The sequence below is a fragment of the Echiichthys vipera genome, assembly GCF_963691815.1.
Source record: "Echiichthys vipera genome assembly, chromosome: 23".
Classification (NCBI taxonomy): domain Eukaryota; kingdom Metazoa; phylum Chordata; class Actinopteri; order Perciformes; family Trachinidae; genus Echiichthys; species Echiichthys vipera.
The window spans coordinates 5,563,583-5,574,769 of record NC_139848.1 but is presented as its reverse complement, the minus strand read 5'-3'; the positions used below and the strand labels follow the sequence as shown (position 1 = coordinate 5,574,769).

At 41.9% G+C, this 11,187-nt stretch overlaps 1 protein-coding gene across 1 annotated transcript; it reads right to left on the bottom strand.

The window, feature by feature from the left end:
* Positions 1 to 521: 521 nt before the first annotated feature.
* On the bottom strand, positions 522 to 10,454 carry LOC310964574 (uncharacterized protein). Its single transcript, XM_083937752.1, has 19 exons — positions 10,341 to 10,454; positions 9,455 to 9,517; positions 8,866 to 8,987; positions 7,632 to 7,856; positions 7,423 to 7,503; positions 6,776 to 6,881; positions 6,516 to 6,648; positions 6,026 to 6,266; positions 4,987 to 5,140; positions 4,792 to 4,888; positions 4,629 to 4,691; positions 4,253 to 4,449; positions 3,769 to 3,894; positions 3,349 to 3,536; positions 2,714 to 2,877; positions 2,360 to 2,605; positions 2,115 to 2,277; positions 1,321 to 1,424; positions 522 to 1,076 (listed from the first exon to the last, which is right to left on the bottom strand). Exons 2-18 carry the CDS (start codon positions 9,489 to 9,491, stop codon positions 1,335 to 1,337), a joined length of 2,433 nt encoding a protein of 810 aa, XP_083793878.1. The 5' UTR covers positions 9,492 to 9,517; positions 10,341 to 10,454; the 3' UTR covers positions 522 to 1,076; positions 1,321 to 1,334.
* Positions 10,455 to 11,187: the final 733 nt, after the last annotated feature.

Genomic DNA, 11,187 nt, shown 5'->3' with positions numbered 1-11,187 from the left:
CAGAAACAGTGGTAAAAGTTCAACGGGTTACTCAGACTCAGGCGGTTGGGCAAACAGTCCAGAAAACGGCAAACAGGAATCAGGAGAGGAGAGGCTAAAGTCTCGGTCAGGGACAGAAGGCTGGGTCCATTTACCAGGATGCAGATGAAGCAGGGAATACGGGACAGGCGAGGTCGGTACCGTGAAGACAGGCTGGAAAGTTTCGCATGGCACAGAACAATCTGGCAAAGGAGTGAGTGTGGAGCTGGTGATTATGTGCTGGGCTGATTGCATGTGATGAGAGGCAGCTGTGTGCACAGGTGATTAGAGTGAACTGATGAGGTGGGTGTGGCTGACAGGCTGAGTGGGGCAGAGGCAGGATCAATGGAAAACTAGTGAGGGCTGGATGACTGAACTGTGACAACGATAAAGTGTTGCCTTCATGATTTGATATTAGAGCCCCTCCATCATCCAAACATCAACATCTGAGTTTTATAACTCGTAACCTGAATAAAAAGTTAAATAAATGACTGAAACTCATGTTTGTTTACCCACAACCTTTATTGATTTTTTTTGGTCTTTCTTTTGCTCGTAGTAATGATTACATAATAATGGTACAACAGCACGTCTCAGACAGTTTTAACTGACAATCTTCATTTGCAATAACTTCAATGTTCACATTCGCATCGGTATTTTCCTTCTTTCAGAGTCTGACAAACGTTTTTAACTAAACACTAAAATTGAGTTTCTGCAGTCACTCAGTAGCATTTACGCTGTGTACATTTAAAGGACAGTTCATATTAAGGAAGACAGATATTTGAACCCACAGTACCAGGAAGTAGTGCCCAACGTTAATCAAACCGTCTAAACGTGTTTTTCACTCAAAACTTCACTTCTATGATTTCACCAAAGATTATGTTTGATTTCAAAAAGAATAATAAAAAGCATGAATCGTGGATTAAATCAGCAGCCCACAGATTCTGCAGGAATAATATTTGCCATCTCAGGTGGATCAAATGAAGATGATCTGCCGACGTTGTTTCACAGCAGTGAGATTTCAGGCTCCGTATTGGGACGAATCAGAAGTCAGGAATCGGCTGAGAACGACCAGACAAAACTGTGATGAGTCAGGATTTATACTTTGTCTCTGATGAAGGTTCAGAGCTCAAATAGTCACATTGTTGCTAACTTTCCTCATCACACTCCTGCTACTGAGAGGATGAAGCCTTTTGATTTGAATGACCCCGTGACCTTTCCTCTGGCATCACCAACAGGACATTTTTAGCTCCATCAGTTTGATCAAATCATCCGACTCAAACAACTCATTCAGTTCATACATACCATGGAAGGGATCTTTAATTATTCCAGCCCATGGTGATGAGGGCTGCGTCTCCTTCTGCATATTTAGTCCTAAAAGCTCTGCGCTTCCTGCTGCCCCCACAGCTCTGTAAGACAGAGGAAGTTAGCCAGGACACTTTACCAAGTCTAACATTAGTTTTATCCACCACAGCTCTGTGAGACGGAGGATGTTAGCCAGGACACTTTACCAAGTCTAACATTAGCTTTATCCACCACAGCTCTGTAAGACAGAGGAAGTTAGCCAGGACACTTTACCAAGTCTAACATTTAGCTTTATCCACCACAGCTCTGTAAGACAGAGGATGTTAGCCAGGACACTTTACCAAATCTAACAATTAGCTTTATCCACCACAGCTCTGTGAGACAAAGGATGTTAGCCAGGACACTTTACCAAGTCTAACATTTAGCTTTATCCACCACAGCTCTGTGAGACAGAGGATGTTAGCCAGGACACTTTACCAAGTCTAACATTAGCTTTATCCACCACAGCTCTGTAAGACAGAGGAAGTTAGCCAGGACACTTTACCAAGTCTAACATTAGCTTTATCCACCACAGCTCTGTGAGACAGAGGAAGTTAGCCAGGACACTTTACCAAGTCTCACATTTAGCTGTAGCTACATACAGTCATTATATACTAGACAAGTTTTACATACATCATTCTTTCTAAGTACACACTTGTTTCTGAAACACATTTTTAAAACAAGTGGATTCAACACCGTAAGTTTGACCTTGTTGTAGAACTACTTTTACTTCAGTATTTACTCCAGCTGCTTACCGGAGCACAGGATTGGCCCAGTGTGGGGCACAGCTCCACCATGCAGTGCAGGTACACCTCATCTGCTTCGCCGACAAACTCGAACATTCTGAAAGTGACGGCGTTGGACGTTCCCAGTCCGTTTCCCAACACTGACACCGTCGTGTCAGCTGAGTTCGGGCATCTGCCAGGAAACAGAAAACAGACACGATGACTTCAGCAGCTGATTCTTACAGCCGCTGACAAAGTCTCACAGTTTTCCTCACCCGTCAGTGACGAGGTCGTGTCGCGGAGTGCTGTCAGGTGAAGTCTGGCTGGTTGCCCAGCAGGAGTCGGTCACTATGGCGACCATGTCTTCATCCAGCCCCTCTGTCTTTAACTCCACCCAGACCGGCTGGTTCAGCAGGATCTCAGTGTCCATGTCGACAAGGTTTACGAGGCTGGAGTCGGTGTAGGCGTTCATCATCAGTGTGTAATTCCAAACTCCAGATACGATCTCCTTCACCACAGAGCTGGAGAGAAAACACACATCCACACACACACACACACACACTTCAGCTGTCTTAAACTTTAACTACAACAAGCTTCACATTAACAACCACATGAAGCTCCACACACACCTGTCTTTGATCTTGAAGGACACACTCCTGACACCTTCTGGCTCCGTGTAGTAGCAGGAGAAGTCGATGTTTACTTTAGTGTCGCGGTTGATGATGCCAGAGCTGATGTCAGAGCTGTTGCCTGTCGTGATGGTGTTCTTGTAGATGAGCCGGCTGTTGTTGGACTATATTGTGACAGGAACACAGACTTGTTTTCAGCTGAAGGTTCATTTCATCACAGCAGTCAGATTATTTCATAGTGCTTTCACAGCCCTCGTTGGGGTTTAGAGTCTTTATCACCCAGTTCTTAAATCCCATGCATCTTTCTGTCATTCAAAAAGGAAACGGCTGGAAAATATCCTCCCTGGATTGAACCTAAGTCAAAACTAGGTGAGTTTACAGCCTTACATCAGTCACAGAGTCACTGTCATGTTTGAATAGGACACCGTCTGCTTCACATTCACAATAACAACTTTATAAATTGACAATAAGTCACTCTCTGTGTTGTCACTCAGGAGCCAAAAGAAGTATGCCGAGCTTGTCCTGAAAATAACAACATACAGTCTGCCTGGCTGACACTCATCAATACTTTTTTTGGTAAAGGGAAGAGAGGATTGTTTGTGCTTGAAGAGAGCAAAACAGAGGAGTGCACCCACCAAGACCTCCGTCCCACAGGTGTTGCTGCTATTGAAGCTGAAAGCCAGCATGTGGGTCTCTTCATCCATGTGTCCTTTGCAGTCGGGGTCATTGAGGTGTAAGGTGGAGTAGTCGATCCCTTTCCCCGCCAGCAGACATCCAACCAGAGTCAGAGTGGCAGAGCTCTCCACGCAGACTGTTGGATCGCCTGAACACCCAACAGAATATAAAACATCACCACTCCAATATGGATTCATCTGAGGTAGAGGAGCTCCATAAGTATCTGCTAGCCTGTGTTGATGTTATCTTTTGATTGAAATAAGGTAATGTTCTGAGCTACAGGAGGCAGAAACACGTCCAGTTTTTAATGAAACAATTATCATAGAAGAAAAATGGTGTTTACAACGTCTGAGGAGGTTGTTTCACTTGTTGCACTGTACCTAAAGAGTCTGTTGCTTTGTAGTTGGAGGCAAACGTGGCCCGACAGAGGCAGTGCCTTTCACCAAGGCTCTCTCCGCAGAACTCATGATCACTGCAGTACTGCGGACAAAACGCCTCACGGACAGCTGCACACACACACAGACACACAACAAAATTTTTAGTATTTGATTGATTCACTTCTTTAAATTCAACTTCCTTCCACTTCTATTCCACTGCATTTATTTGACAGCCATGGCTGCTTGTTACTTTCTTTGTTCGAGTACATGAGGTATATTTGACTTACACTGTGACTTCTGAGCTTCAGCACTAAAACTGAAGGCTGTGTATGGTGTATTTAAACCCAAGTTAAATACATTTTCCTTATTAGATTCTACTTTCTCTCATCTGTATGATTAAAAATAGTTTCATCCAGGAACAGCAGGGGGATATGATTCACATCTCATGGTGTGAAACAGAATCAGTGAAAGTCAAGGATGATCTTACGGCAGTTGGTCTGTGCCCTCCACTCAAGTGGGATGTCTTTCAGCAAACAGGCATCGGCGTAAGCCTCAAAAAACTGGCAGTTGAGACCGTCCACCATCGGGTATTGACAGGTCAGGTTTACGCAGGCGGTTATGAAGCCCTCTGGGTCAATGTGGTCGTGGCAGGCGGTGAAGGGTGCCTCATTCAAGAGGTTACAGCTGTTCCAGCGATGCAGAGAAGAAGAATGAGAGTCAATGAGCACTTTTCTGAACAGGATTATTTAGCTTCCAGATTCCCCCCTGCTCATATGACAGCGTCATGGCACCTTAGAAAGGTTTGGGAAAGAAGACTGCAGTTTGAAGCATGAAAGAGTGTTTTGTGATGGGTCAGTTCTTACCGTTCAGTTGCGATGGTGCAGTTGATCGTACTGTCGGGGTCGTCACTTTGTTGAATTTCACAGCTAGGGGGTGACAAACAGGAAAGAACATTGCATTTGAAACTATTCAACATTAATGAACAGCTTATAATCAACCATGCATCAAGTTAAGACTAAGTCGTACCCCTCAGCACCTGGGAAGAACGTCTCATCCGCCACAGACGTGAGAAAGAAGGTATCAACTGTACTGCCACACAAGCCTGTTAGGACATCAATGGATCCTGATGCCAGGAGACAATTAAAAAGAAATGAATGAACTCTGAAGTTATCAAGCACAGCTGTCATTCTTTAACTCCAGACAGGATTCATTTGTCTGTACCTGACACCCGTGCAGTTCTGCCATCAAATGAGATGGTCATGTTGGAAAATGATGGAGGTAACTTGGCAGTAATTCCAGTCTCGTCCTTGGTGAGCTCCAAACCCTCAAACAGCTGAGGCGTGTCGGTGAGCTCCGGTGCATCTCCAAAAAAAACCTACATCACAACAGATCTGTGAAGGAACACTGTCTCAAACATTTCAAATACATACATGTGCTTTGTATGTCCACTTGTTTCCTACTTAGCTTGAGGTTTCCTATCAGGATGTTAATCGTTATTTTTTCACCTTTATTAATATTTCACACTTACACTCTTCTCCTTAGTAAATTTTAATAATTGTGGATATCTTTTGCTCAGGTTACAGCACATTTGAACTCAATATGTCACAAAGTTATACATAACATCATATATACTTAACAGATGACAGAAGTGACGGAGGATGTCAACGATTGAGACATTTTGAAATAGATGAATCAAAATCACATTTTGGCTTTGTCACATTGCTTTTAACGTTCAGTCCTCATGCAGAAAATCCATCCAGCAGGAGGATAGAAAACCTCAAAGAGCTGTTATTCATAAATGATGAACATGTGGCAACTCTGCAGTGTTTACGTCTTTTTTCATGCATTAGAGTTGAATGCTCTGAAATCACGACACTGTAAGGTTCACATAAAGAATTTATGAATGCACGGCCTAAATCCCACAGAATGATCCGTGCACACACAGACATAAGGAGTAAAAAAGATCGATAAAATCAAATTGATAATATGAAGCCATAATAATAATTAAATATCTGACACCTGAAGAATAGATCTTTAAACTTGGATGATTTAGTTTCATAGAAGTAAATATGATGACAAATAGAAACTGAGATAACACACTAATAACTTTGTATGCCTCCGTTTCATTGGATCACCACAGGTCTGAACTTTAAATACATCAACACAAAGTAACTCCTGGCACGTAAAGATTCTCAGTGATCGATCAAACAAAGAGGAAACACATGAAGATGCAGTTATTCACTCTTAGTTGGCAGCTTACCTCAACGCTTCCATCCTGATGCAGAGCAATGTTATTAGTCGGCAGAAATATCTTAATGTAGTCAATCAGTGGCACATCTTTACGGCGTTGCTCATTGAAACCAACAATGACACTATACCTTCCATCCTTTATAAACCGCACCAGAAAGTATGCACATCGATCGGGGGCAGTGTGGACTCTGCCCAAGAAATCGATGATTGAGGAGCCAGTCACAGTGCACACAAGAGGGGATGGAGTACACCTGATGGGACGGAAAGAGACAGAACCTTACAGATGTGAGTCTCTCATTTTCTATAGATACTATACTATATATACTGCTGGAGCACATGACCACAGCTTCACACACACAACACTTCTACTACTACTGCCACTAATAATGATAATGTGTGCCAACAGTGTCAAAGATCGGGTTGTTGCTTTGATTTTTAAAAAGGTCCATCATGGCACTAACCCTGTATAATCACAACCGCAGCAAAGCAAACATACTTACACGTGGTTGCCCTCACAAAACTCGAAAGGTCCACAGCCATACGGAATTATCATTCCAGAAAAGCTACACTCTTTAATGAGGCAGTTGTCTGTATCATTCACGAATACAGTTGTACCAGGTAGACCAACTTGACCTGGAAGGGGATAGGTTTGTGAAATTATTTTTAATATTTAACTTGCAAAATTAAAGAAAATGAAATAACAACACTTGTTTGATGAGGAGTCCCAGTCTCTTCTATGTGAACCATCAGATTTGCCTACCTGAGTCTCTGCATCCAGTTAGATCTTCGTAAACTTCGCTGATTGCCTCAGTCCTAGTCCATGACCATGACTCTAGCTCTGAGCCCCCAACCTTTGCAGTCATGTTCTAGAAAAGGATAAACAAAGATCAAAGTTAATACTGTATTACTGGTTGGACAGTGGAGCCTGGAGTTGAAATTTTTTTTTGTTTGCAATTATACAAGTCATTAGGCTGCATCCCAATTCCACCCCTCACCCCTTCCCCTTAGCCCTACCCCTTAACCCTTGCACCTTGAAATAGGATAAATTACTTTGTAATAATACTTTGTAATTGTCTGAATACACTAGTGAACAAAGCCTTCTGGAGCAGACAGTCAAAACAACAAAGCATCTGAGAAGCGTCTGTGTGGAGCCTAGTTTCAGGTTTCACAGATGTGAAGCAGTGGTTAACAGTTAAAGTTTTTTTTTTATAGCGTGGCAGCTCATGCTCAATAAAGACTCTCACAGTCAAAGATTTGGGTACAGCCATTAAATTTCTATTCATTCATCTACCAAAACCATTTGAATATTCTTTTAATATCTCTCACAGTGATTATTGATGTATGCCATCAATTTAGTTTAATAATTCACAAAAGGAACGCACTTATTTAGATTTAAGCCCTACTTACGATGTGATCACCAGAAAATATAACCTCGACCACGACCCGCAGAGCTGTTTGACCTTCAATCCTGAAGAGCTCAAATACAGCCTAAAATCAAAAATAGATGAGACAGAAAATATCAGGAGATGCCTTCCAAAATAAAAATAAACTTTGATTTGAAGTTCCCTGTGCCACACCACAGTTAATCTAAAAACATTGAAGTGTAGATGACTCACCTGAGGGCTGGTGGTTTCCATGAAATCGAAGGTAACTTTGCAGGATGAGTCGTCAAGGATGTTTGGGACAGAGCTGATAGTGCCGAACTGCACTACCTCAATCATAGTCCACACATCGACACTGTTTGTAATCCCTCCATCTGACCATACAAGACAGTCCTGGGAGGTTTGACCTGGACCATCGGTGAAACAGATTTCAAAGGTTGAACCTGGATTACGTGTCACCTGAAAAAACAGAAACAAATCCATCAAGTAACAATAATATTCAGAGGAGTTTTAAATAAAAAAAGGGCATCATTTCATCAGGGAACTACATTCTTGTTCTTATTATGGTGCAAAACGTTTTAGTCCTACCTACGACCAGCACCTCTGAAGATACATAACTAACACCTGTAATCTGCTTTGTTTGATCCATACAAACACAGAAGTGTAAAAATGACTCTGTGTTAATGTGCTGGACGATTTCTAACAACAGATGAGCGTTCACGTGTGAATTAGGGAGCTTTAAAGGTGCTGGAAGGTGCAGAATGTGGCACAGCTTGGGAATACAGGCAACAAGAGAAAGGCAGACAAAAGCAGGCAGACAGGTACAAGAGACAGGCAGACAGGTACAAGAAGGCAGACAGACAGGTACAAGAAGGCAGTCAGACAGGTACAAGAAGGCAGGCAGACAGATACAGGTACAAGAAGGCAGGCAGACAGGTACAACAAGGCAGGCAGACAGGTACAAGAAGGCAGGCAGACAGGTACAGGTACAAGAAGGCAGGCAGACGGATACAGGTACAAGAAGGCAGTCAGGTTTAGGAATTCTGGCAGACTAAATAAATTATATGAATTTGATATATTAATGTAACAGGCCGCTTCATATACATGAGGTGGGTGGATATGACAGTGTAGACAGAGTATACAGCTATGATTCAATCAATATTCATAATGTTAAAGTGAGTATTTAAGAAATGTATCATTTACTGGGAAGTGGATGCTTGGGTTATTGCACAGGGATTTTCCTGACACTATGGACTAATATTGACTGTTTATCGTAGTTACGGCCTGCGGTACAACCTGCTCTACCACTGCTGGCTGTAGCTTCATATTTACTGTACAGACATACAGTGATGTCCAACTTAGCATCTAACTCTCGGCAGGAAAATCAAATGAAATATGTGTTAGACATCTTTACTAACAGACAGTCATCAGCAGTCAAACTGTTCGATAACAAGTTGCATTCACTCACAGACAGCCATGCGTATTCCCTTCCATAATAGGAGATGGGACAGCCACTGATGTCCACGTCTCCAGAAGCAGTGATTGTTGTTATTAATTGGGAGAGTGAAGGGTCAACCTGGCTGACGGCAACTACGGCAAAAGAAATATAATTAAACATCAATATTCATGACAAACTTTGTTACTGTTGAATTAAACTTTTGACATTCATTAATGCAAAAGGTTAAAATAAAAAATATAATAAATATGTCCCTTCAGTGTGAAACAGTGATTCATAAATGGATAAAGTTAAAGGGGACGTGCCTCATGAACAAGTGGAGGAATAAACTGACTCTATAAAACTAAACTGCCCAAAACTTGACTTACTTATGTTGGTTAAAGATATCTTTAGTCATTTATATGGATTTCATGCATGAATATATGTTTTAAAGATGTTTTCCAGTGGAAATTTACCCAATGGCACTCATTGATTTTTGACCAGAAATGTGTCAAATCAGAGGTCCTTAAGAAGCTGCAGTTGAAAATATAGGCTGTTCATGAAATGCCTTTAAAACAAAGGTTTTGCTCTCAAGAGGTGAAAGCTTTTAAAGGTAGTTTACCTGCCAGCAGGAGGAGCAGTGCACCCGACTTCACCATGATGGAGCCTCAGCCGTAAAGTGTTGCTGAGGAGAGAAACAGATCACATTGTAAGTACTTAGTATTTAAGAACCCTACACCCAACACCACACAAATACACACAGCATAAGGTGCAGTATATTCATAGTATTTTAATGTCTTTCTTGCATGTTGCATCAGGTTATTAAAAGATTTCTTACACTATCTAAAATCCATGAAATGGACTCAGACTAATGACCTTAAGTTGTAGTTTATTCAACAAACAATAGTTGGATTAGAATGAGGATCATGAATTAAAAGATCACGAATAAGTTGTAGAGGTGTATAAGGGTAACCACGCTTCTCCATGTAAAGAAGGAATGCCGTTTTTGTGTTTTCCTGAAGCCACAGTCCAAAATGGGGTTTGAATGTTGTGGACGTTGTACTGAGTTTCCATCTTCAACCCAGAGTACAGAATAAAATGTTGGCATTGAACGCTTCTACCCAGATGTTGATTATCATCGTTTCTGAACTGCTGCAATCCGTTCTCCTTCACTGCTCGACACATACCGACCCTTTCTGACGCTCTGTGATCATAGTTTTAAACACACTTTTAACATGACTTAGCTTTACGCAGCAAAATGACATGATTAGTTAGGAAATATTGTGATTTGGGTTAAAATAAGTCATCTGTACCCCAGGGTGAAAGTCCGGTATGTGTTTGACCCAGTCATCCACCTGACCTCCTTCTTAAGCAATATATAAATGCATGGTGACCGGACTGGCCTCTTGATGGAAGAAGAAGAATACTGCAGTAATCCTGTAAATGCATAATAAGCATCGTCTACATGAAGCTGGGCAGACAGAAGAAGAGCATCCAGCTTGTCTTACCGTCCAGAGGTTGAGTGGAGCAGCCAGGAGTTGAAGTTCTGCAGATGGAAGTCGGCGTTGAACCACTCTGGGTTGTTTCAGCTCTCGGGCAGATGCGTCGGATGTGTCTCTCTGTCTCTCTTTTTATACAGGAGCTTCAAGATCCCTGCCCTTAAAAGTTGGCTGAGGTTGGATATGTCTTTGAAAGACTGTGACTCCCCAAACTTGTTTTTTGGTGTTTTTCAGATTGTTGGTAGAGCAATAAATCAACACAACTCACCAATGTGCTGCAGGCAAGACATAAAAATACAACCCTGTGAAAATCCACATGTGACAATGCCACACATGTTATGGTATGTTTACTCAAGTGTACACAGGCATCTGCTTTAGAGACAATGGCAAGGCAAATTACAGACACTAGGATCCACTTGATAGGCATCGGCACCTTCTTGGAACAGCAGAAGTCTTCTTCAAATGTGTTTTCCTTTGGTCACACCCTTTTCAAAACATTTCACACAGATCTAATGGAAAAAAGATGAGCTGCTATAGATTGACTGTGTTAACCAAAGGGAAAACATGTATTCACAACTGATTGAAATTACTTTTAAGATGATTAATCTCAAATGCGACTGTGTGAAACACTTTGCACAATTCTTCACTAAGCCATCAGTCAAGAATGAATGGACACATTTATACAAACAAATATATTTATATATATATGAAATATGTTTCCTCAGGAGGGGGGCTGGAGTCTCCCTTAGAGAGAGGGGGAGAAGTTCAGCCATCCGTGAGGGATTAGGAGTAGGGCCGCGGCTCCTTTGCGTTGAAAGGAGCCAGTTCAGGGGCCTGTTTCACAAAGCAGGTTCAA

Excerpts from the sequence above, each read along its gene's own strand:
- LOC310964574 (XM_083937752.1), bottom strand. The coding sequence starts at position 9,491 with ATGGTGAAGTCGGGTGCACTGCTCCTCCTGCTGGCAG. Across the intron at positions 8,988-9,454 it reads ACTGCTCCTCCTGCTGGCAG|TTGCCGTCAGCCAGGTTGAC; the intron begins GTAAACTACCTT and ends CTTTTGCCGTAG. Across the intron at positions 4,889-4,986 it reads CAGAACTGCACGGGTGTCAG|GATCCATTGATGTCCTAACA; the intron begins GTACAGACAAAT and ends TCCTGGCATCAG.